Here is a 24780-nt window from a genome sequence, read left to right as displayed (position 1 = left end):
AAACACACCCCACGAGAGCGCCAAGGTCAAGCTCACCGAGGAGCTGGCTGGAGGTGAAAAGTGTTTCCACCCATTCACAGAAACAAAAGAGGCAGTGAAAATTCCAGACACTCACCTTCACCCTGTGTGATGCTGACATTCCGATAGAACCTCTTCCTTTCTGCTGGGAAGATTTTTCAAAAGCGCAGTTTAAAATGCTGTGGAGACTCAGGAGGAGCCTGTACCACCACTGCTGATTCTGACTGACCACCCCGACTTCCACACAGCACCCAAGGGTCTCCCCACTCCACATGGATCAGTGGCTTCTGAGTAAGAGGCTAGGGGCAGCAGCCCCGCCGACACGAGACTGGAGGCCCCTGCATCTGTCTGGAGGCCTCGGTCGGGGTGCCCAGACGATGTCCAGCATGTTCTCCAGTGCCTGGCTGGTCAGCAAGTCCAAAGCCAGACCAGGCAGGAAGTGGGGGGTGGGGGGACCTGAAGGCTGACTCATCCCCGGGGGAGGGACCCACCCTGCCGGTACAGCACAACACTCTACCACACGCCCCACACGGCCATGGGAAATGGGCCCAAGAGACCTGGCAGTCAAAGAAAGGACGGAGCAGAGACTGACGGCACAGGCTGAACCTCCCAAAGCTGCCGGGACAGCGATGTCTCCCACGAGGGGGTCTTCTTACCTCTGCCCCCCTCCTCTGTCCTGGCCAATTCCACCTCTGTGCTGATCAGAGAGGCCGGCCAGGCGGGTTCAGGGCTGCGCTGACGGGAGGGCAAACTCCAGTCCTGGAGCAAACTTGGTGACGACTAACCCCCTTCCAGGGCAGGACTCAAAGCTACCCTGCCCTCGAGGCACGTACTGTCTCGTGGGTAGACGGACACTAAACCCAAGAAGACTCATCTCTTCTGGGCCAAAGGAAGACCTCCAAGCGGCCAGATGGCACCTGAGAGCTGCAGAAGAGCAGGGCAGGCCCAACCGTGTTGATGGCTTTCAGAGTGTGTGTGTGTGTGTGTGTGTGTGTGTGTGTGTGTCTGTGTGTGTGTGTGTGTGTGTGTGTGTGTGTGTGTGTGTGTGTGTCTGTGTGTGTCTGTGTGTGTCTGTGTGCCCACGATGGCTGCAGAGGCCCACATCTGGGGAGGAGGCCGGCAGGTCCCAGCGAGGAGGGTGGGGGAGCCAAGTAGGGGGTTCACACAGGCAACGAGACCAGGATCTGGAAAATTCACTTGGCGGGATCCATGCTCCCCAACAATGTCAAAAGATGGAGGTTTTCTCCCTGGACCCTCCAAGGCCTTGGGTCTCATAGACAAGTCGTGAGATTAGGAGCCTGTGAAGCACCCACATTCTCAGTGACACAGGGTGAGCTACCAGCAATGGAAACCCCATCCTTACAGGCAGGATCACACAGAACAGGTCTATTTTGAGTACGAATCACGCCCTTTACAGAACGTCTGTTTCTGTAGCAAAACCACACTTGGTGCCTTTTAAGTGACAATTTTAAGGACTATGTAGATACAAAGAAATGGGTATGTGAAAAAGCATTGAATTTTAAAAGCTGCCACAAGAAACCAGGCTATATAAGCGGGAACATTAACAAGCTGCTCCTGTGAAGAGTGCTGAACTGGAAATCAATGTCCACTGGCTCCCTTTCTCCTGCGAGGCTGCTTCAATACGTATAAAGAAACAGGCGATTTTCTGTGTCACTTCCCTGGACACTCCTCCTCCTGTCCCAGGCTTCACAGACCAGTGAGTGATCCTTCTACCAGCCTCAATTTCCGGGCTGGCCTTTGCTTTGGAAAGACTCAAAGCCTCAGAACTGCAACCACCACGGTGCACCAGGAACAGAGGATGTGCCTTCCCAGAGCTGCCTCAATACCTTTCTCTTTCTAAACAGTGCCACCTGGTGGGCCTTAAGCCTTAAAGTTAGATTCTGACTCGGGGTCCCTCTACCCATAATCCTGGGGCGGCTGTGACAGAGCGTTTTCAAGTTTCAGAATTCTTCGGGCCAGCTATATAAAGAACTCTTGCAATTCAATAATAAAAAGACAAATAACCCAACTAAGAAATGGTCAAAGGATCTGAATAGACATTTCTCCAAAGAAAATGTACAAGTGTCCAAAAAGCACACGAAAAGATGTTTGACATCATTCATCATCAGGGGAATGCAAAGCAAAGCCCCAAGACACCACTTCACACCCACTAGGATGGCTATGACCAAAAAGACAGATATTGGGAAGGAGGATGAGAAACTGGGACCTTCATACATTGCTGGTGGAAATGCCACCTTGGAAAGCAGGGTGGCAGTTCCTCAGAAAGTTAGGTACCATTTGATCCAGCAATTCTACTCTTAGATACCTGCCTGTGAGAAACGAAAACATATGCCCACACAAAAACCTGTACTCAAGTGTTTACAGAGGCATTCAGAACACCAAAAGATGGAAACCACCCAAACGTTCACCAATGGATGACTGCATAAATAAGACATGGTGTGTCCCTACAATGGAATGTTATCAGCTGTGAGAGAGAATGGAGTACTGACACATGTTACCCCTGGGATAAACCTTGAAAACATGCTGAATGAAAAAAAGCCAGTCCAAAAAAACCACATTCCATTTATATGAAATATCCAAACTAGGGAAATCTACAGACACAGAGAATAAAGCAGTGGCTGTCTAGGCCTGGAGGGATTGAGGGGGTACTCGGAGAGCGGTAGCTAAAGGGTACAGGGATTCTTTGGGGTGATAAGAATGTTCTAGAATCGATGGCTGCACAATCCCTTTGAGTATACTAAAAACCACTGAGTTGTACACTTTAAGTGAGTGAACTGTAAGCGCATCACATCTCAATAAAGCTGTTAAATAATCCTTCAACGCACCTCTTTTCCAAATCGCTCTAGCATCCAGAGCAGGGGCTGGCACACTTCTGCCGAGAGCCAAATAAAGTATTTCAGGCTTTGCAGGCCATCCAGTCTCTGTGCAGCCAGCCAACCCTGCACTGTGGTGAAAGCAGCCCTAGATGCATGTCAGTGAATGAGCAGGGCTGGGTTCCAATAAACTTTTATTAACAAAAACAGGTGGCAGGCTGGCCTCCTTATCTACAGCATCTGCCTCAACCCAGCACAAGCAGCCTCTGAAGACGGGGCAGGGACTGAGAAGCTAAACCACTTGTGCAGGTGACAGACAACTTGTAAACAGAGGAGACCCCCAGCCTTGCCCTCACCGGTGTCGTCCTCAGCTGGACAGGCAGCCTCTCCGAACACCTTCCCCTCTAAGCGGCTGACGGCTCCAACGGCTGGTACGGGGCTGGACGCCACACAGCCCGGTGACCCTCTCCTAACCCCCTCCTCGCCTTCCGACAACCTTCAATGGCACAGCTGTCCCTAAGGAGCCAAGTTCAATCTACTTGCCTCTCCAAGTCTTCACAGAGAAGCCACCACTTGGGTTTAACCTTCCACTCCTCCAAAGACGCACCGACGCTCAGGTCGGAAAAGCAGAGCGCTCAGGTCGGTGCGAGACGCTCCGTCCCACTGCTCGGCACTCTTTCACCCACTCTTATCTTCCTCCACGTTTGACTACCTACCAAGAGCCGAAGCTAGCAAGTCTGCAGTAGAAAGGAACAGGGGCAGGTCAGTGCCACCATGACGGCAAGTGGCACCCACCAACTGGATGAACCCTCTGATTGAGGAAACTTAAGGGAATTCCTGAACGTGTCCCCTTCGCTCGTGTGCTGCCTCCCTGGGGTGCTGTAAAGGAAAAACAACGCTCCCGTTTTCTTTACACACTCACACAGATACTATGCTCCAAACGTGGAGGGGGGGCGGTTAGGGTTAGGGATCCCTACCGATCGGATACCACTGATCAACTGAGACACCAGCTGAGTGTCCTACAATTGACTCAATTCTGACACGACCCGCCTGGAGACAGCGCTGGATCCCATAGATTAAGAACTCAGTCTTACAAGAGTTATGTCCTGCATGATAGCTTGCTAGAGCAGTTGACGGAACTTAGGAGAACAGTTTACTTACTAGAGTACCAGTTTACTACAAAAGGATACAACTCGGGGACAGGCAAATGGAGGAGATGCATGGGGCAAGGTATGGAGGAAAGGGTGCCGAGTTTCCATGCTCTCTCTGGGCACCCTCCCTGCATCTCCACGTGTTCCCCAACCTTGAAGCTCTCCAAACCCCATAGTTCAGGGGTTTTATGGAGGCTTCATTACACAGGCATGATTAAATCACAGGTAATTAGTGATCAACCTCCATTCAATCTCCAGTCCCTCTCCCTTTCCCAGAGGTCAGGGGGTGGGGCTGAAACTTCCAACCCTCTAATCAAGTGTGTTTGGTTCCCCTGGCAATCAGCCGCCATCCTTAGGGGCTTTCCCTAAGGAAAAAGTCACCTTGTTAACATACACTCAGGTGTGGTTGAAAGGGGCTTGTTATGAGTAATAAGACCCTCCTTGCACCATTATCACTCTGGAGCTCTTTTAGGACAGAAGACCGACTATTTTAACAAAAGATTCTCCCATAACTCTCATTACTTAGTAAGCTACAAAGGTTTTAGGAGACGTATGTCAGTACAAGAAAATGACCAAACATGTACATTTCTTATCATAAATCACACGGTCACAGATGCCCTTCCTTCTTCCCCTTTACTGGCTCTTCATGGATCACCTCCAGGCCCTTCACCTGGGCCCTGACAGGTGAGATCTCTGCTCCCTGCTACATCCATTCCTCTTCCCTATTTGTATAAAATTATGGAACAGAAGGGCGCTCAGAGACAACCTAGCCCTTCAACTCACAGACGAAAATGATGTCCAAACGAAGCAGTCACATGCCTAAGATCACACAGCTCCTGGTTCAGCAGCATCAGACCCCAGGTATGTGCTTCTGCCACGATGCCAAGCTGCCTGTGGAGCTCTAGATTTCCTAAAGCAGGCAGTGTCACAGCGAGCTCCCTCACCCGCTGCCACCTCTGGACGTGTTCCAGCCGCCCACGTTCCACCCTCCCTGCTCCTCTACACCGAGCTCCTTCTCGTCTGTCAAGACTCAGCTTAAATGTCCTTTCACCCAAGACCCTTTCTAGACCCTCAAAACCCCCAAGGTGGGAATAGGTGCTTCTTTGTACCTTCCTCACGCAGGATATAGGCTATTGTTTAACCAGGGTGTTATAACCTTCTGCACTCGACACTGAACATCACCTAGGTAGAGGCTACGTCTCTCTTGAAGACAACGGTGCCTCCCGCCCTCAGCACATCAATCCTGAGTGACTGGAAGGAGTGCTTTACTATCTTCACTCAAAGGAGTCACTCCCACTCTTACCCCTAAAACCTCTCCCCAGAAGCAACGAAAGAGCCACTACCTTCTCCTAAGCCTCATCTGAGTTGGAAGGGGAGGAAGAGGCACGGGCTGTTAACTCCTTAGCAGATGGCAGGGGTCGTGGGAAGGCAGTAGGAGGAAGGGTCAGGACAGCTGCGGAGACAGCGGCCGGGATGAAAGACTGAAAGCCCGGGCTCCAGGTCCCTTCGGTGCCGGGTCGCGGGGATACAGAAAGCAGCCCGGCAGACCGGCCTTTACCCCGCAAACCTCTCAGAGTTTGCTCTTCTCCCTTGGGGCAATCCCGACCCAGAACCCGAATTTCCCCGCCTGAAAACAAGGATGACTTCTGCTTTCCTAACGGAAGAGAAAAAAGCCACACGTGCTAAAGAAAACGACGCGCGTGCGCCCTGGGGCGTTCCCTGCTCTTGCCGGGGCTTCCCTTCCGACCTGTGACCCTGTACGGCCAACTCCTCAGCCTGCTCCGCCCTGGCCTCCCTCACCTGCTGGAGGCGCGTAGGCCCGGGCGTGGGCCGGGGGTTTTGGCCCGGGCCCCCTGGAGGCGGTGAGGCCACCGCGGGGGCAGTTCAGGAGGTGGCGACCCCCGCCCCGCAGCCGGAGGCAGCTCCTCCACATCGCGCGGGGGCCTGGGAGAACGACCGCGCGAGATCTGAGCGCGGGGAACACTGAGCGGAGGGACCGCACGCTGCGCACTCGGGCCGCACGAAGCTTCTCATCGGCGACCGGAACTTCTCACCGGCCGCCGGCATCCTCAGCCTCCCTGGGCGCCGCCATGTTGCGCACGACACTCGCGGCGCGCCGTCGCCGCGCGCCTCAGCGCACGCCGCAGCCAATCAGTATCACAAACGCCCAGGCCCCGCCCCCGCGCCGCGCCTCGGGAAGAAGACTACAAGTCCCAGAGGGCCTCGGTGCCCGCCACGTGCTGTCTCCGCCCGCCAATAGGCAGAAGCGCCGCGCTAGCCTGCTCCCGCCCCCCGGCGCGCCGGAGCCAATCGGAAGGGGTGTGTGTGCGAGCGCAGGCGGGGAGGGGGCTCGCTTAGCACCCGGAGGCCCTGCTCGCAGGTCCCGGGGTCCCGGTGGCGGCCGGAGCGCTCAGTCCGCAGGCGGCCGGCGGGTAGACCCCTCCCGCCCCACGCGCGCGCCGGCCTTACCCCCGGCCACCCTCCTCGGCTCCCGCGCGGCGGTGGTTCCTCCCCCTCCCCCAGCCCTGGCTCCGGGGGACCCCGCGATGCCGGTCCGCACCGAGTGTCCCCCGCCGGCCGGTGCCTCGGCCACCTCCGCCGCCTCGCTCATCCCGCCGCCGCCCATCAACACGCAGCAGCCCGGCGTGGCCACCAGCCTGCTCTACAGCGGCTCTAAGTTCCGCGGCCACCAGAAGAGCAAGGGTAACTCGTACGACGTGGAGGTGGTGCTGCAGGTGAGCCGGCTGCCGGGCCTCTCGCGGCGCCCACTGGCCGGGCCGCGCCGCCGCCCCCTCGAGCCCGCGGCCGCGGCCGGGCCTCCTGCCCGGGCCTGCCGGGAGACTCCGGCGCACCCCAACTCTGCGGGCCAGAGCCGGGGATCGGCGGCCTCAGACCCGGCCCTATCTCCCCGTGGCCTGTCGCCCCAGGACCAGCCCTCCTTCTAGCCTTTCTCGGACCCCGAAGAGCTCTCCAGTGGTTCCCCCTGACTCGGGACCCTCCCAGGCCTGAGACGTGCCTGCTGCCCCCTACGTTTTCCTCGGTCCCAGGAAGCCCAGGCTCTGGGTCCCGCCTCCTTCTCCTGGGGTTTCCTCCTTGGGGGACTTCCTCAGCCCCCTCCCTCCATTAGCCCCTGAGCTTGAGAGTGCCCAGCCTACCCTGATTCCTGCCCCACCCCCCAGGCCGGGCCCTCGTCCTGGGTGGGCTCCTCATCGTCTGTTAAGAAGCTGGCCTCCTAGCCCCCCAACCCCTAGTCTCTTCCTGGCCCAGGCTTCTCGTACTCCCTACCCCTGCCCTCTGGCCACTTCCAGGCTACTCCCGGTCTCCCTGGCCTGTCTGCCCAGATCTCCCTGTCCTACACCTCTGTTCTCCTCCTTCCGGGCTCCAGGGCTCTTTCGTGTTCTTAACTTTGATCGACACGGCCAGGGCTTCCTCCCAGTCTCTGATACCCATGTACTGGGAAATGTAACTCACTTGCTTTATTTCTCATACTGTATTTCCTTCCCGTGTCCACCCACCTCCCCCCATTTGACCTGGATTTCTGAGAACCTGCTGCCAGCCCCTAATGGCTTTGGAACTGCAGCTTCACCTGTCCCGGCCCTTTCCTGCACCTCACCCCTCTCATGCAAATGGGAGCACACTTGACATTTCTTCCCAGCCCAAGGAGATTGGCAGTGGTTGATACTCCTTTTTCTCTCCCTCCTAGAAAACTGTTCCTTATCTCTAGCTGCCCAGACCTGCATCAGGACCCACCTCCTCCTCCCTTTGCCCCTTTGTCCTTAGTCTGATACCTCACCTCCTAGGCTGTTCCCAGAAGCCCCCCCAAACATCTGTCCTCTTGAAAGGCTTTCCAGAAGCTTTGAGGTCTTGTGTGAGGACAGAACGTAGTAAGTGTCTTTTCCTTATGCTTGCCCTTTGCCCTTTAATAATTTTAAATCTTAAACAGCCTCTTTTCTGAGCAAGTAGTTCTCCCACCCAAAAAACAGTTGTGGATGTGTTTTCTTTCCACTCACTTCAGAGCGTTCATCAGCCTCTTTTTTCTTACTGCTTTGTGGGAATAGATAATTTCTTTTGATTGGGAGAACTCCATTTCCGTGTTGTGTCTTTGGTCTATAAACTTAAATATCTATTCTGAGCCATGATATTTATTGTAATTGAAAATAGTAGGAGTTCCCTCGCGGTACAGTGGTTAGGATTCAGTGCTTTCACGGTCATGGTCCAGGTTCAGTCCCTGGTCAGGGAACTGAGATCTGGCAAGCTGCAAGGTGCGGCCAAAAAAAAAAAAAAAGTACCGTGGCTGAGTTATTTCAGTCTTCATGGTGAGATGCCTAATGTGGTAATCCCCCTTCTCTTTTGCTTCAAATGTGAGAGTTTAGTAGGAAGTTACAGGCCTTTTTACTTTTTGCAGCTAATCATAAAATTCTAGAAGTGAGATCCCCGGTGAGGATCATGTTTTCAATGACCTTGAACTTGTGCCCCTTGTTGAGTTTGATGGTTTAGGATGGGGTCGGAGACAAGTGGCAGGGTAGCCAAGTGTCAGAAGAGAAGTTCGCCTTGGTTACTGCAGCAGCTCCCCTCCCTTTCCTTAGTGTGTTGTTTCTGAATTCCTGTCAGGTGCCAACTTCCTCGTGAACCGCTGGGAGTGGGGATTGAGTTGGTGCACGACTGGTAGGTCCCAGGGCGGCTGGAGTGGAGGACCTGGCTGGTGGCTGGAGGCCCCTTGGAGTGGTGGTGGGGGCAGTGGTCCCACCCAGGAATGCTGCCCTGTATCCGGACTGGTGAGCGGCTTGTCTGTCGTGGAGACGGTCAGTGGCGTGTGAATAGCTCCATCATCTGGTTTTTCAGCCAGGACTGGGTTCTCGGGCTCAGCCTTCTTAGAATACTTATGCTTTTTGTAACTTCATTTATTTCCTGTTTTTCGTAACAGCTTTACTGAGATACGATGCACCTATTAACACAATTCGCACGTATAAGGTGTACAATTCAGTCGTTTTTTAATGTAGTCACAAAGTTGTGTAACCGTCACTGCAATCTAATTTTAGAACGTTTTCATCATCCCCAAAAGAACCCTTAGCTGTCACGCCCCTCCAACCCTAGGCAACCCCTTGTTTTTTCACCTGAGATTTGCTTCTTCTGGACTTTTGGTGTAAATGGAGTCATACAATAATGTGACCTTTCGTGTCTCGCTTCTTCCATTGAGCACAGTGTTTCCAGGTTCACCCACATCATAGCAGGTGTCAGTGCTTCCTGACTTTTTACTGTTGCCTGATAGTCCCCTGTGTGGATCTACAGCATTTTGTTTATCCATTGATCCGTCCACGGGTATTTGGATTTTTTTCCACTCTGGGGCTGTTATGAACACGCTGCTGTGAGCATTCACGTCAAGTTCTTATGTGGACATACGTCTTCCTTTCTCCTGACGTCTCCCTACCAGTGGAATACTGGGTCATATGGTAATTATTTGTTTAACATTTGAGGAACTGCCAGACTGATTTCCAAAGTGGCTGCATCATTTTGCATTCCCACCAGCGGCGTCTGAGGCTCCAGTTTATCCACATCCTCGTCAACACTTGTTATTGTCCCTCTTTTTGATTGTAGCCATCCTAGTGGGTGTGAGGTGGTATCTCATTGTGGTTTTGATTTGAACTTCCGGGACGGCTAACAATGTTGGGCCTCTTTTCATGTGCTTCTGGAGTGCCTTTTTTTTTTGGAAATTCCAGTTTAAAGAGTTCCTCAAGCGTTTGTAAGATTCTGACTGCTCTTTTTGTGGTTGTTGTTTTGTCACTGTGATTGCTTTCTTTCTCCTCTGCCATCCAAGAAGCTAAGAGTGAAGTGAAGGCCAGGTCACTGTGGAAGGAATATTAAAAAGAGCAGCTGTTGGACACAGCTGTGCTGCAAGACCTTCTTGCTGAGCACTTGCCTTGTTATCTTTCTCGTTGAGATGCTGGCCCGTCGTTCGGTTGAAGCTCTCTGCGCTGTGGTGGGTTTGAGTTCATCAAGATCAATTTGGGCAGAAAGGGAGAGACACATGCTTGGATGGAGGCCAGGATGAAATTCTGATTCTTGAGCAGGTGGTAATCCGTGCAAAGTGTTAGCCAATTTACAGTGCAGTTTTTAATCTTATTAGCAAGTATCCTTGCCACCTGATACCCTTTCTGGCAGCTGTGAGACCCCAAACTATATTGAAATTCAGTGAGAATTGCATCCTTGAAACTTAAGGCCTTGGGTTAGAGCTGTGTGTCCTTTAACACAACTTCCTTACTGACCCCTGTGAGTTCGGATCAGCTGCTCGGTGCTGTCCGATGCCCAGGTCAGCAGGTGAGGACGTTTGCAGGGCCGTGGTGGTTTTCGGGTGGAGACCGTTGTCCCCAGCAGCGGGTGGTGGGACCGCCCCAGCTTCGTTGAAGCCCTCTTTCTTTGGTGCTGACCTCGTCTGGCTGGCTGAGTTCACTGCAGCTTTTAAGCACTGCCGTGGTGTTTGACTCATGGTGTATTGGAAGTAGTTGGGTCCCCAGATCTGGTAAATGCCACAAAATGTTCCTAGTTTCTTAAATGAGACCTCACTCAATGTTGAACACTCAGCGTGCCACAGGACCTGTGAGCCCCGGGCTGCACTGGGCGAGCCGGCCTCCAGGCTCCCTCGCCCCCCACCCGCCTGCCGCCCTGGCCTCGAAGGGGCCTCTGCCTGCCGGACGTGATCCTGCTGTCTCCTGCTGGACCCTCCATTGGTAACGAGGCTGTGTGTGTCTTTTCAGCACGTGGACACGGGGAACTCGTACCTCTGTGGGTATCTGAAGATCAAAGGCCTTACTGAGGTAAGTGCCCCTCCCACGGGCAGGAGCCGGAGGGGGCCTCGGTGCTGAAGGGCCAGCAACCTCGACTCCTCAGGCCTGATTCAGGAGCCCCATTTCTAAGTGTGGTTCTTGCAGGGGGAGCGTAGAGCAGGCAGTTTGGACGTGTCCTGTTGGAAAGCACGCAGACTCACAGACCGCTGACGTTTATAAACGGGTCACCATGTGCCCAACGCTACTGATTTTACTTTAATCCTTTTTTTTTTTCTTTTAAAGAAGATGTTAGGGGTAGGAGTTTATTACTTAATTTATTTTCGCTGTGTTGGGTCTTCGTTTCTGTGTGAGGGCTTTCTCTAGTTGTGGCAAGCGGGGGCCACTGTTTGTTATTTTTGTTTGTTTGTTTTGTTTTGTTTTGTTTTGTGGTACGCAGGCCTCTCACTGCTGTGGCCCCTCCCGTTGCGGAGCTCCGGACGCTCAGGCTCAGCGGCCATGGCGCATGGGCCCAGCTGCTCCGCGGCACGCGGGATCCTCCCGGACCAGGGCACGAACCCGCGCCCCCTGCATCGGCAGGCGGACTCCCAACCACTGTGCCACCAGGGAAGCCCGGGGGCCACTCTTCATCATGGTGCGTGGGCCTCTGACTGTTGCGGCCTCTCTTGTTGCGGAGCACAGGCTCCAGACGCGCAGGCTCAGTAGTTGTGGCTCACGGGCCCAGTTGCTCTGCGGCAGGTGGGATCCTCCCAGACCAGGGCTTGAACCCATGTTCCTTGCATTGGCAGGCAGATTCTCAACCACTGCGCCACCAGGGAAGCCCCTTTAATCCTTTTTGAGGAAAACAAACATAGTAAGAACATAGCTGCCACCGTCATGGGTCAGTTTCAGCCTCTGGGTGAGCATCATTCCTCCGAGGACTGAGGTCTTCGCAGTTCGAAAACGTAGGTGTTTTCCTTTCTTTGAACCACCTTAAACCTCAGAACTCCTGGGAATATCGGAGGCAAGAGAGAGCATGCTTTCTTTTCCCGCTGGTGAGCGGGCAGCAGGAGGGCCTGGCGCCGCCCGGCCGAGGGTTGGGGGCCGCGGCGTTCGGTGGCACTGGCGGGCATCCTCGCGCCACCTCTGCTGGCCCCACGACTGTCACCTCTGTCCATTCCAGTTGCCTCATCTGCGAGGTGAGAGCTCCAGGAGCCTGCTCTGTCTCCTGGGGAAGACGCAGGGTCAGTGAGTGGGAGGCTCCGAGGGACCTGACAAGGCTGGTCCTCCTCGGTCTGGAAACACTTGTTTGCGTTGCCCCCGTTCCTCCTGTTCTCCTGCTTCCCCACCGGGAGTCTGGGAATCTGTGAAATTTGTTATTGAGACAAAAAGGTATCTCTTCCCTCCTCTAGAAAACATCCAATCAAGTCGGGGTAGAAAAGGACAGCAAAAAGAAGGGTTCTTACCCGGGGGTTTGTGCTAGTAGAAGACACACAAGAGGGCTTCCCTGGTGGCGCAGTGGTTGAGAGTCCGCCTGCCAATGCAGGGGACACGGGTTCGTGCTCTGGTCCGGGAAGATCCCACATGCCGCGGAGCAACTAAGCCTGTGCGCCACAACTACTGAGCCTGCGCTCTAGAGCCCACGAGCCACAGCTACTGAGCCCGTGAGCCACAACTACTGAAGCCCTTGCGCCTAGAGCCCATGCTCCGCAACAAGAGAAGCCACCGCCATGAGAAGCCCGCGCACCGCAACAAAGAGTAGTCCCTGCAGGCTTCCCTGGTGGCGCAGTGGTTGAGAGTCCGCCTGCCGATGCAGGGGACACGGGTTCGTGCCCTGGTCTGGGAAGATCCCACATGCCGCGGAGCGGCTGGGCCCATGAGCCATGGCTGTTGGGCCTGTGCGTCCGGAGCCTGTGCTCCGCAACAGGAGAGGCCACAGCAGTGAGAGGCCCACGTACCGCAAAAAAAAAAAAAAAAAAAAAAAACCAAGAAGACACACAGGAAACAGAATATGCTCAACTCTTAGGTGGCCAAACACATTTGTTGAGCGCAGAACATAGACATTTAACGCCATAAGGAAACCAGCAAAATCTGTAACGTGGGATGTGGACACCAATTCCAAATGGTCACAGGAAGCTTTGTACGAATGGTTAAGTAGGATTAAAAATCCACAAAAAACCGTGTACGGAAATGCTGTGGACGTCCCACCAGGAGCAGGTGGCGCTAATGAAGGGAAGCACCCCCGAGCCACCTACAGCCAACCTCCTCTGAGGGGATGGGGTGCTGGCTTGGCCCTTCCCTGGGCCTGGCCCTTCCCGCCTGAAGCCGCCTTTTACTAGAGGAGGGCTGTGTTTCCTGAGGCCCTTCGTCCTGCCCGAGCGTCAGGAGTCTGTGAATTCATCTTTTTTAATAACTTTTTTTAGTCCTTTTGCTGAGATATAATTCACATAGCGTACATTCACCCATTGACAGTGTGCAGTCTAGGACCTCCCTGGCAGTCCAGTGGTTAGGGCTCTGCACTTCCACTGCAGGGGGCACGGGTTCCATCCCTGGTTGGGGAACTAGTATCCCGCAACACGCGGCCAAAAAAAAAAAAAGCGTACAGTCTGTTGGCTTTCAGTATAGTCACAGCATTGTACAACTGTCTAACAGTTTTTTAAGTTACAAATCTAGTACGTGGTCACTGTGGATAATTGGTAAAAGGCAGAAAAGGGTGATGATTCTTTGGTTTTACACCTGTTATAAAACACAGTTAACCATTTTGGTTTGCTTTTCCATTTATAGTTGTTGAAAAATCAAATATGTGATTTGCTTTGATGTAACCGAACGGTTTGGGTCATAGTCACGGTCTTCCTCGTCTGTACGGAAATAGGGAAAATTCACTGTTACATTGGAGATAAATTGCCTCTCATCTGCCTTACATTCACAAATAAGTACAGTTTTTGAAGTCTGTGTGCCTTGTGGAAATTAAATCCCAGAATTGTGAGAATGGGTGTCAAATAACATTCTCTTTGCCGTCCCGAGCCAGCCACCCGCGGGGAGAGGGGCGTCCCCGGGGAGGCCCGGCGGAGGCGGCTGGCACCCGGCCTGGGAGCCCAGCCTGGGGGTGTCATGGTCAGGCCTGCCACGCACTCTCCAGGCAGTTCTGGACGCTCCCGAGGCTGAACCAGGGCGCCGGTCACACTGTCCGGAGCCCCAGGTGCTCGTTTACTGCTGGTTTCAGAAGTTCTCGCTGACTTACTGGCCAGTCAAACGTGGACCCCCCGGAAGGCAGGTCTTCACGGAAAGCTGGAGCCACCTCCAGGCAGGGAGCCTGGAATCAGTGAGGGGAGTGGGACCTGACACAGGGAGCCCACCCCCGGGGGGTGCTGGCCACCCCCCGCCCCCTTTGTGACTCCCCCGCCAGCTGTAGCCAGGGCTCGAATGTCCTCGCCTGCCCTGTGAGAGGCTTTGTCTTTTTGGTTCCTTCTGTGCACATGACTCTCATTCATTAGGTGTTTATTTTATTTTATTTTGGAAGTTTGTGGGTACCTTGTGGTCACCCTGGTAGATTGCCTGAAACATTTGAGAGAGAAGTCGGCGCAGAATCACTTACTAGGAAAACTCGTGACTTGAACATAAGTATGTTCTTTGTGTTATGATAGGAGGACTTGACCCTTTATCCTTCTGTTTTAGGGAAGTCTTGATAAACTCAGGAAGTCAATATACTGTCTATAGCTTTTTATTTAGCGCCTCAAGTCCGCTGTCAGCTTACACAGAACTTTTTCCCTTAGCAGTCCTTCCTAAAACGGATGAGTATAGATTGGCTTATACCTTTAAAAATCAGGTTTCCGGGCTTCCCTGGTGGCGCAGTGGTTGAGAGTCCGCCTGCCGATGCAGGGGACGCGGGTTCGTGCCCCGGTCCGGGAAGATCCCACATGCCGCGGAGCGGCTGGGCCGTGAGCCATGGCCGCTGAGCCTGCGCGTCCGGAGCCTGTGCTCCGCAACGGGAGAGGCCACAACAGTGAGAGGCCCACGTAACGCAAAAAAAAAAAAAAAAAAAAATCAGGTTTCCACTTAGGAACTTATCTCCTCTTTAATCTCTTCACTCTGTATCTATAAATATCTGTTTGAGGAACCCAGCACCAGTGTTGGGGTGAGGGCTGCGGTTTCGGGGGGTGGCAAATCTGTAGTGTTTCGAGCTCACTGCTACGAGGACAGGCTGCCTGGACGTGTGCGGTAAAGCAGCCACGGCCTTTCTGGAAGCCCCGGTCCACGTGGCAGGCGAGCCGGGAGAAGTGGCAAAGCCATGAGAACAGATTTATTTTAAACGGGTAGTTAAGTCTGATGCCGATCGAGAGGGGCTTACGTGGGGTGAGAAGAAAGCGGGACCTCTATGGTCCTAGGATTTTAGGGCGGTGACCCTTGCTGTGCCAGGCGGCGGGTCATCACCGCACCCTCGGGAGGTACCCGGGCGGGTGGGTGGTGCTGAGGGGCCCCCTGGCAGGTGGGTTGGCTGGTTTCTAGAAATGCAGAGAAACGGCACACTTTCTTAACGATGTTGACTTGTTCTTTCATTAAGTTTTTCAAAATCTTTAGTGCTTCCTTACTATCAGAGGAACAAGTAGCAAGGTTGCCCGGAGTATTCCAAGCACCCAATCAGGATGACGGCTTATTTGTTTTTGCAGCCGTTGTGACTTCCCAGGGCCGACATGATTTATCAATGTTTCCCATCGCATAAGCTGTCTTAGCTCGTGCGATAGAATTATACGAATGCCTAATACAGGAAGGTATTCTACCAGCCTCCCCCCGCCCCCCGAAGCTGAAGAGTCGGCGTAAAAGGGACAGGCTGAGCCAGTCTGAGAAGCAGTGGCTGAGCCGTGGCACGAGGGAGACGGAGCTCGATTTCGGAGCCTCTCTGGGTATTCGCCTTGGAAAGTAAAACCTATCAAGTTACCATCTGCTTTGTATTCAGAAATAACCTGTCCAAATATCTTCTCTGAGCCATCAGCCCTTAACAAGTGCGCCAAAGAAGGGTTCTCTGCTTCTGGCAAAGGCCCCGGAATCCAACAGACCCCCTCCCCCAGCCCCTTCACGTCAGGCTCCCTCCACGGCCGCGGGCGTCGCTGGGCTGGGTGGTTGCTCAGCAGTGTGGCGGTCATTTCTGCAAAGTTTTGGGGAGAAATTACAGCGAGGTTGGTTTCTTCCTTTGTGAAAGGTTACAACTGCTGTTTGACGTCGTGTTTGACATTTGGGTTCTTACCATAGGAGTATCCAACCCTCACGACCTTCTTTGAAGGAGAAATAATCAGCAAAAAGCACCCTTTCTTAACCCGGAAGTGGGATGCAGACGAGGATGTTGACCGCAAGCACTGGGTGAGTGCCCCTCTGCTCTGGGCCCCCGGGGGCTCGTGGCACCGTCCCTCTCCAGCCCCTGTTCCTTTCTCGCTGCCTCTGCTCTGGGGAAGCCTGCGAACGGCCTCTGCCTTTAGGGTGGACCGGGGCAGAGGCGCGGTTCCCCCTCACGAGCAGGACCTCAGGGCCGCTCCGCCCCTGGAAACGCCCGCACGTGTCAAGCACGGGTGTGTGCTCGCAGCCGTGAGCTCCTCAAGACAGCTCAGAGCTCCTCCTCGGGCCTTTTCGCCAGGGCCACGCGAGTCTTGTGTCTTTAAAAACCCATTTCTCAGCTGGTCGTTAGAGCCTTTTGGCTTAGCTGGCTGTGGCGAGGATGAACTTTGGTTTCACACCGAGGAAGTCCAGTGCGCTCACCCCTAAAGCACCCAGGATGAGGTGTCAGTAGTGGAGATTCCAGAGCAGCTCACTGTCCCCGCCACCACTCCTGGCTGTGTATGCGCTCTCCTGCTTCCGGGCCCACGGTCTCCTGGGGGGCCCCTCCTGCAGACACTCTGAGTCAGCGTCCTTGTAGGTGAACTGCTTTCTCATACTTGAGTTAGGAAAGAAACATCTATCAAATGCTGAGTTTCGATTGAATTTAAACTTGAGCTTTTAAATGGAGCAAGCAGACGCTGAGATAGATGGCCACCTGTGTTTCTAACAGAGTACGAACGGGGCCGAGCGTCTGGAAGTTGGGGAGCCTGGAAGGTGCCGCTGTCGGGGAGCACCCCTGGGAGCTGTCAGGCCCCGCCCTGGCTGGCTCTCCCCGCCTGGCACCTACCTCTCCTGCACAGCCCAGCGAGCACACGGCCTGTCTTCCTTCCAACTTTGTTTTCCATTTCAAATTGGTCCTGCAAAAAGGAAGGTCTTTGAGGCCCAATGAAAACTCAGTTTGAGGCTGGTTGGCTGCAGGTGAAGAACCTGGAGAGCAGCTCGAACTTCCCGTTGCCTTTCGTTAGAGCTGGAGACACCCGGACTCCAGCCTTCCTAGGCTGGGTTGAACTATTTTGAGTGAAAGAGGGGCCGGGAAGGCCACCCTGGGCCCCGGCCTGCTGGGCGTGCGAGGTCGGGCATGTGGACGGTTTCCCTCCAGGAGCGCTGGCTGCCTTCGCAGGACTCAGGGTTTCCCGATGCCCTCTCCCCACGTGGGATTCCCAGACTCCCACGTGGGCCCCAGGAGCTCTGAGTGCCCCGCTGTCTGTTGGGGAGCCACGATGTCTACTGCACACTGTGGTCAGGACACTGTAGTTGACCCTCGAGTTTTCCTGAATGAGATTTGAAGTGGGTATTATGATAAAGGGATAAAAGATTATGGTGATTATCATTATCACGATAAAGATTCCTCACACGTAATCTACTTAGAATAAAAATATCTGTGTGACAGATTCTATGACTTAATACCTCTCTGTCTTAACTTTTTATTCAGGAGTTTTTTTTATAGAATTAATACATACTTATTTTTAAATATTTGGAGGAAACAAAAGCAAAACATCTATAATGCCGAATACCTAAAGCTAAAACAGGGGTTGACCTTTTCCTAAATCTCTTTTGAGTATATGGACTTTTTTTTTTTTTTTTAACAAAAACATGATCATAAAGGTACAGCTTTGTTGCCGTAACCAAGTGTTACTTGTTTCTGGTCTCAGCTAGCTGGCCCCAAGCCGCCAGGCCACTGCGTTGTCAGGGGACCCCACTTTACTAACTCCCCCCAACCCCCGCACTACAGGCTGGTTCAGCCTGAGTCTTTGCCCCCGTTGGTTGATGTACGGAGACCCCGTCCCTCATCGTCCGGCTGCGTCTGTCTGGGGTGAGGTGTGAGAGAAGGCCCGGGGGTGCATCCAACCCCATTCAGCGGCCTTTCCTGGGCGCGTTAGCTAGGCAGGCGTAGGGCCCGGGCGTCTGCCCCGGGGTCCAGGCCCCAGTGCATGGGGTGACCAGACGCTCCCTGCCCGCCAGCCGCCGCCTCGCCCTGGAGGGACCACTGCACCGGCCCAGCACACTTGCCACCCGCTCTGTCCCTCATTCTCATACTCTGCTTTTGGCTTTCAGGGCAAGTTTCTGGCTTTTTATCAGTATGCAAAATCGTTTAATTCAGACGACTTTGATTACGAAGAGCTGAAGAGTGGGGACTATGTCTTCATGAGGTGGAAGGTAAGGCTGCCCGGCTGTGCCGACCTGTGGTGTGGCCCCTGGGTCCCAGGCCCCTCAGGCCCATTCTCACTCTCCGTGGGGAGCAGGCACAGCTCCGGGCGGGACCCAGGCCTGGGGCGGCACCCTCCACGCTCTTGTGTCCTCTCCCTTTGTTCTCTCCGGCGACCCTGCAGACTGGGTCATCCCAAGTGTCCTGTGTACTCAGGAGACCCCCATCGTCTCAGCCCCTAAGTGACCTCGCCCGGGCTGTGGGCCGTCACGGCGCCCCCGGTCCCTCCAGCTCAGGAAACACGGGGCTGGGGACAGAATTTGGGTTTTCCCCCAGCCCCTGAGAACCCCATTGGGCCGGGCTCACTGGATCGGCTCTGCTGCCCCCTCCGGCATTTCCTGGGTTAGAGCCACAGGGTGCTGAATTCAGCAGGCGAGTGTGTGAAATCGCTTCGAGAACCTACACCCACCTCCAGCCCCTCACCCCCAAGCTGTAGGAAAAAGCTGCTTTAGGTGAAATCTCGCCAGCTTTCCTGCAGATGAAGCCTGTAGCACCCTCCTTCCCGGTCTGTGTTTCTATGGTGAGAACTGGGGCAGGGGCTTGGCACTGGCGGCAGACAGGCAGGTGCCGGGGGAAAACCTGAGTCCCGCCTCGCCGCCGGCCAGCTAAGCAACCCACTAAAGGAAGTGTCGGGTGAGACTCTACTTCAAAATTAATTTGAAAAACTACAATTTCAGAGACTGGGGAAAGGGAAGGAGAGTTGCTTGGTCTCCAAGAGTTTCTCACGCAGGGAGACTCCCCCGTGGGCCGTCTAGGCCTCCTGCGGGCCCTGACCTCGCCCCCCCAGGGGGCTGGCTCTGCCCGGGGTCTGAGGAGAGCAGCACCATTCTGACCGCTGCTGATGGGGGGGGTCCCCAGGGCGAGCGAGCTCCACCTGCCCTCGGGGTGAGGCCCGGGCCATAGAAGTGACCCTCGGCTCTCAAGGTGACCGGGAGCCTAGCGACGGTTCCTGGGGTGCAGCAGAAGCGTGAGTCCGCGGCTCAGGGGTGGGAAGGTTGTGATGTACTCTCGAGGCGTGGGCACCACGGCGCCCACTCTTGGCTCTGACCCCGGTGACCTCGACACGTGGTGGCCGTGTTCGTAGGTTGAACATGCGAGTGGCTCGGGGGTTCACAGTTGCCCACAAGCCACCTGCAGGGGGCAGGGAGGCCTGGGGGGCCGGAGCCCCCGGCGCTGACCCTCCGTCCCCATCCATGTGCAGGAGCAGTTCCTGGTCCCGGACCACACGATCAAGGACATCAGCGGTGCTTCCTTTGCCGGCTTTTACTACATCTGTTTCCAGAAGTCGGCGGCCTCCATAGAGGGCTACTATTACCACAGGAGCTCGGAATGGTAAGGACCGGCCGCCGCGGCCTCGTGTCTCGAGGGGCTCGCTTCCGTCCACAGGGCAGTGTAAACAAGGTAAAGAAATGAAGTTCTGGGCACAGGAACTCACAGCTAAACACTTTCAAGCAGCAAGTATTGTCAGCTATGTTTATCTCAATCTTGCGGGTCTTGTATTTATTCCTCCCCAGTTTACTCAGTAACTGAAGTGTCAGACCCTGCTGTGGACAGCGGGAACTTGGCTGTCAGCGGCCTTTTTAATTTTGTGCTCACGCTCCCACCTGGTGCCGGCCGGTGACCGGTGCCTGCGGGCGTGGTCGGCCCTGCCCTGGGCCTCTGCCCCAGTGACGGCCACGTGCCACCCGAGGGCTGGTGTTTGCCACCTTTGCGGGCTTTCTCGTGGCTCCTTGAGCTTTTGCGAGTGCCCCGTTATCCCTGAAGGGCAGACGGTATCATGAAATACCTGATTTCCTCTCTGAATGTGGAAATTATTTCCTCGCGACTTTTGCACACTTTGAAGGCTCCTGTGGGACGCTGCGTGGGGCTACCCAGCGACAACCAAGTGCCCGGGGCTCCATGCAGCCCCGGCCTCTGTGGGAACAGCCGTTGTTGGGGTGTCAACACCTGTTCAGCTTTCAAATGAGTTTTTAAAACTTTTCCTATCCTTTTAAAAATACCCGCTTTACGGAGATACAGTTCACCTGCTGTGCAGTCTCCTCACTGGAAGCGTACAGTCCAGTGGGCTTTCATGTCGACAGAGTTGTGCAGCCTTCACTGCCCTCAATTTCAGAGCGTTTTCGTCGGCACGAGAGGGAACCCTACCCCCCTGAGCTGTCACCCCACCTCCCCCCCCTCCAGCCCCAGGTAACCACTAAGCTGCTCTCTCTAAGTACAGGTTTGCCTGTCCTGGACGTGTCATGCAAATGGGCCGCGTACCGTGTGCCCTCTGTGTCTGAGCGTCGGCTTTGAAGGGCCCCGGGTTGCGGTGTGTGTCAGTTCTTCGTCTGTATATTGCTGAGTGATTTCCCACCGTGTGGATGGACCACCTTGTCTTTATCTGTTCATCAGTGGGTGGACACGTGGGTCATTCCCACCTTTCGGCTGCTGTGGACGTGGGTGTGCAAGAGCCTGAGTCCCTGCTTTCAGTTCCTCTGGTCACACAGCTGGGGTGGGATTGCCGGGTCACGGGGTATTCTATATTTCACTTTTCAGGGAACTGTTTCCCACAGCAGCCGCACCTTTTCACGTTCCCACCAGTGATGCACAAAGGTTCCGCTTCTCCCGTTTCCCCGTGTCCTTCCCAACATTTAGGATTACAGCCATCCCACTGGGTGCAAAGGCCTAGGGTTAGGGTTCTGATGGCTAATGCATCGTCCTTTCTTTTCCTTTTTTTTTTTTTTTGGCTGTGTTGGGTCTTCGTTGCTGCACGCAGGCTTCAGTAGTTGTGGCACGCGGGCTCAGTAGTTGTGGCTCGCCAGCTCTAGAACACAGGCTCAATAGCTGTGGCCCACGGGCTTAGTTGCTCCGCGGCATGTGGGATCTTCCGGGACCAGGGCTCGAACCCGTGTCCCCTGCACTGGCAGGCGGATTCTTAACCACTGCGCCACCAGGGAAGCCCCCATCGTCCCTTCTTGTTGATGTTTTGGGTAAGAGATAAACTGCTCTTCTCTGTGCTGCTCCTCCCTCTTCTGTGGATGGGGTGGGGGGAGCCGACACACTGAGCATCCCCGAGTGGGGACCGTCCCGCCCCATTTATCCTTCATCTGCTTCCCTCCTCGGAGCACCCGTCACGGGGACGCACACCCCGCAGAGCTCTCGGATGCTCTAGCAGCCGCGTCTAGGGAGAAGGAAGATGAAGTCGCTAAGGTTGAGGGGTGGGGTGGCTGTGACGTCATCGATCCCAAGCTCTCCGGATCTCTGCTCTGCAGGTCGCACGGCTTCGGAGGGAAGCAGGGCGGTGGGGAGGGCTGGAGGGCCTGGTCTGCACCCTCCCCCAGAGGACTTGGCCTCTCATTTCCTGAGACAGGCTGTCGTTGCTTCAGGATTGGAGCGGGGCCCACAAACGGCAGGTCTTCTGCGTAGTCCAGGGGGATTAACCAGAGAAATGGAAACAAGGCCAAGCTCAGCTCCCCTGACGGAGTCTGAGATGAGCCAGCGTTTCATGTAGGCATGGGCTCTGCGGGCGCCGGCGGGGCAGGTTCCACACCCTGTGCTGGTTTTCAGGATGCTCTGACGATCCCCCCCCCGCCACCCTCCTCTCCTCCCCACAGGTATCAGTCGCTCAATCTCACTCATGTTCCAGAACACAGCGCGCCCATCTACGAATTCCGGTGACAGCGGTCCGGGACAGCAACCAGATAAACTGAACTTGGCAAAAAAGAAATTTGCCAAGAAAACTGTGTACCTGCCAGAACCAGGAGAACGTGTGTTCCTGTTTCTTCACGAGCAGACTCGCATCAGAAAGCATGAATGTCAACCCACGGCATCCGAGGCGTGCGGCCGACCGGCGAGGGCAGGTGGAGGGCGGCCTCGGTTCCTCTTCCCTCTCTGTGGCAGTTTGGTCTTAAGCTGTTTTTAAGCTACCGTAAATGCACTTTTCCTCCTGCACAGCTGACTTCTGTATCACTGAGACGCACATCCCTTCCCCCACGCCCCCTCCAGCCCCGGCCCCCCTCGGCCTTGGTGCTCAGTGGGCCCCACCAGGCCCCCCGCCCCCCGGTTGCTTACTCTGGTAGCTCAAGGGACGGCCGAGCCCAGCAGCCGTGTGCCCCCGGAGCCCTGTGCAGGGAGGCGGCCGATCGCTCGGCAGGGTTGGGGCACTGCCAGCCCTGGGATGCTCACGCTGAGCTAGTCAGTGGCCGGCAGCTTCCCCGGGCCTGCTGTCCAGGTCACAGGATTTAAGGCTTCCCGATCCCTGGCAGGGACAGATTCCCGTCCTGCTCACTCAGCACGTTTGCTCCAAACTTTTGAACTTGAGGGCAATACTAAACTTAAAAAAAAAAAAAAAAAAAAAAAAAAAGGTTTTTTTATTACAAAATTATTTTTATGGTCCCTTGAACAAGGACCCTATGGCAAATGCACAATTATTCAGAATTACATTTTATCGTTTTCACATTGAAAACAGCAAATGTTGACTTAGTAGTTTTTATACCTATATCTATTTGTAAATGTATATTTAATCAGCCAGCAGTTTGAAACTGGTCATGTGGTACAGAAGTTTTGCAGCATTGCGTCAGTCACAGCGCTAAACATGAGAGCCGTTTTGGGGGCCGGTTTAGCATTTGTGTCCTCCTTTCGCTACTCAGAACAGCAGTGCTTCGTGGAGCCCTGTCCCGTCAGGCAGCTCAGCAGCGTTGGCGTGGGGGAGGGGTGGGAGCATATGAGCACTCCCAAAGAGCTCGAGGCTCACGTGCCAAAGTGTGTGTGTGTCTGTGCGCGTGCGCGTGCAGTTGTGTCGTTTAAATGTTTAGAAAGCCTCATAGCGTGGCATCCGCTGTAGCCCGCAGATGTGGGCAGGGCTTGGGGGATTGGCATTTGCTGGTGCTTTACAAGACTTGCTCAGGATACTGGAGGGAAAGCTTTAACAACGAGGTAGTATTTTAACCCACGGGAGCAAAACAAACGCGAGGTGCATGTCCACGGGCGGAGTAAGAAAGCACAAAGCCCTTCCGTCTAGGTGCGTGGTGGGGCAATCTCTTATTCCCAAGAAGTGACTTTCGTTTATTGACGTACGTACTGTATGTTCCTGAGGTTGAGTCAGGAGAAGCCTTAAAGGAGAAGTGTTGGGGAAGGTGGTGGGTGGGTGTCAGGGCCGCTGGGCTGTGTGGTCCTGAAGCTCCCTGCAGGGATGCACCTGGAAAGGCCAGGGCCTGGGGACCCTGGAAAGTTGCCTGGTGGCTGCATTGGAGAGATGCTTCACATCTGTCTCCAGAGATGAGTCAGAAATGTTTCCCAGATTTTAAAACTCCCAAAGGCAGTGGAGTGGCTGGCTCTGGTCAATCCCAGCTGGGGGCACAAGGCCTAGGCCAGCGCCGCAGGGTGTAACCAGCTCCTGGAAGGGTTCAGGTGCCACTCAGAATGCCGCGGGTGAGGTCCGCCTGGAGCCTGTCGGGGCTGCGTGCGCGTCCTCCAGCGGGCAGGGCGGGGTGTCTGCGCGGCGCTGCTGCCCGGGCGGGCCGGGCTTTGTTGTGGGCTGGCTTCCTTGCTGAGCCAGGGGTCAAGTGCAGCGGTGTTCGGGGGTGAAGAAGTGGTACCCTTTGCCAGCTCTTTGGGACACACCTGTGATGAAGATTGGTTCTCGTACAAACCTGTCTGTCGAGGATGCAGAAGGGGTGGTCTCCACATCCCCTGAGTAACTCCCAGACCACCTGCCCTGACGTAGCTCCCGAAGGAGCTCGGGCGGTCATCCCCAGCCCAGGTTATTCTTTCCTGGGCCTTCTCGTAAACCCACATGGCTCTGCTTCTATGTGCAGTGTTTTTGGTTGACTCTTGTATTCATCGTTGAGAAACAAGGGCAGATGCACACTCCCTGCCGTCTCCCCCACCCCATCCTCAGGACTCAGCTCCTGCTCTGCTCAGATGCCCTCCACCCCGCACTCTCAGCCTCGCCACTGCTGCTGGTGTCGTCCCTTCCCACCCACCCATCCTTTCAGACTCGACGGCATCTCAGCTGCGGTCCCACGGTAACGAAGCGATGCCTCCCGTGAAGCAGACGGTTCATCTGCCTGCTGGCTCTGTGGTGATGTGCACGGCACGAACTCCAGGGGAGCAAAGGGGGCTTTTCAATGTCTTTTGCTTTCAGAAGCAGGGAATTTATATTCTAAGGCCTTGAATTGATTTTTTTTTCCTCATAAATAGTCAGATAAGCTAATTTTTAAAAAGAAATGCCACTGAGTATGTGCATTGTGGTTTAAAATTACTAACGAGTTCTGGGAAAGAAAAGTAATATTTGATTTTGAATCTTACATGTTTTTAAAAATTAGATTTGAATGGGCAAAAAGTATTTTGTTTCTTTAGGGAGTACATGTGGAAAGGGTTTGAGGGTTTGGGACGGGAGAAGTATTTTGCAGAGCTATCAATGTCCAAATAATTTTTAAAAAATAATAAAGGTATTTAAGCAGTGA

The 24780-nt window shown here is 54.6% G+C and overlaps 2 protein-coding genes across 10 annotated transcripts in view; one reads left to right on the top strand and one right to left on the bottom strand.

Annotated features, from left to right (window-relative positions):
* The window catches only part of ATPAF2 (ATP synthase mitochondrial F1 complex assembly factor 2), a 13010-nt gene extending 6901 nt beyond the window's left edge, over positions 1 to 6109 (bottom strand). For 2 of the 9 annotated variants that reach the window (XM_027131255.1, XM_027131256.1), the window contains exons 1-2: positions 5804 to 6107; positions 116 to 163 (exon numbers count right to left, since the gene is read on the bottom strand). In XM_027131255.1, coding sequence (XP_026987056.1) covers positions 116 to 163; positions 5804 to 5936 — 181 coding nt within the window. In that variant the 5' untranslated portion in view covers positions 5937 to 6107. The other 7 variants (XM_027131252.1, XM_027131254.1, XM_027131257.1 and 4 more) reach the window with 7 other exon arrangements.
* Positions 6079 to 24780, top strand: GID4 (GID complex subunit 4 homolog). Its single transcript, XM_027131264.1, has 6 exons — positions 6079 to 6738; positions 10756 to 10815; positions 16009 to 16116; positions 18184 to 18285; positions 19536 to 19666; positions 21928 to 24780. The coding sequence occupies exons 1-6, from the start codon at positions 6094 to 6096 to the stop codon at positions 21989 to 21991; spliced, it is 1110 nt and encodes a 369-aa protein (XP_026987065.1). The 5' UTR covers positions 6079 to 6093; the 3' UTR covers positions 21992 to 24780.

The sequence above is a fragment of the Aethalodelphis obliquidens genome, unplaced genomic scaffold, assembly GCF_003676395.1.
Source record: "Aethalodelphis obliquidens isolate GAN/ISIS:26980383/991018 unplaced genomic scaffold, ASM367639v1 scaffold38, whole genome shotgun sequence".
NCBI classification, from domain to species: domain Eukaryota; kingdom Metazoa; phylum Chordata; class Mammalia; order Artiodactyla; family Delphinidae; genus Aethalodelphis; species Aethalodelphis obliquidens.
Note: the sequence above shows the minus strand (reverse complement) of the source record. Positions and strands in the feature narration are given on the sequence as shown.

Bases quoted from the DNA above. Each gene is read 5' to 3' on its own strand.
- GID4 (XM_027131264.1), top strand. From the start codon at position 6,094: ATGTTGCGCACGACACTCGCGGCGCGCCGTCGCCGCGCGCCTCAGCGC. The intron at 10,816-16,008 runs GTAAGTGCCCCT...TTCTTACCATAG, and splicing joins AGATCAAAGGCCTTACTGAG to GAGTATCCAACCCTCACGAC. The intron at 16,117-18,183 runs GTGAGTGCCCCT...TTTGGCTTTCAG, and splicing joins ATGTTGACCGCAAGCACTGG to GGCAAGTTTCTGGCTTTTTA.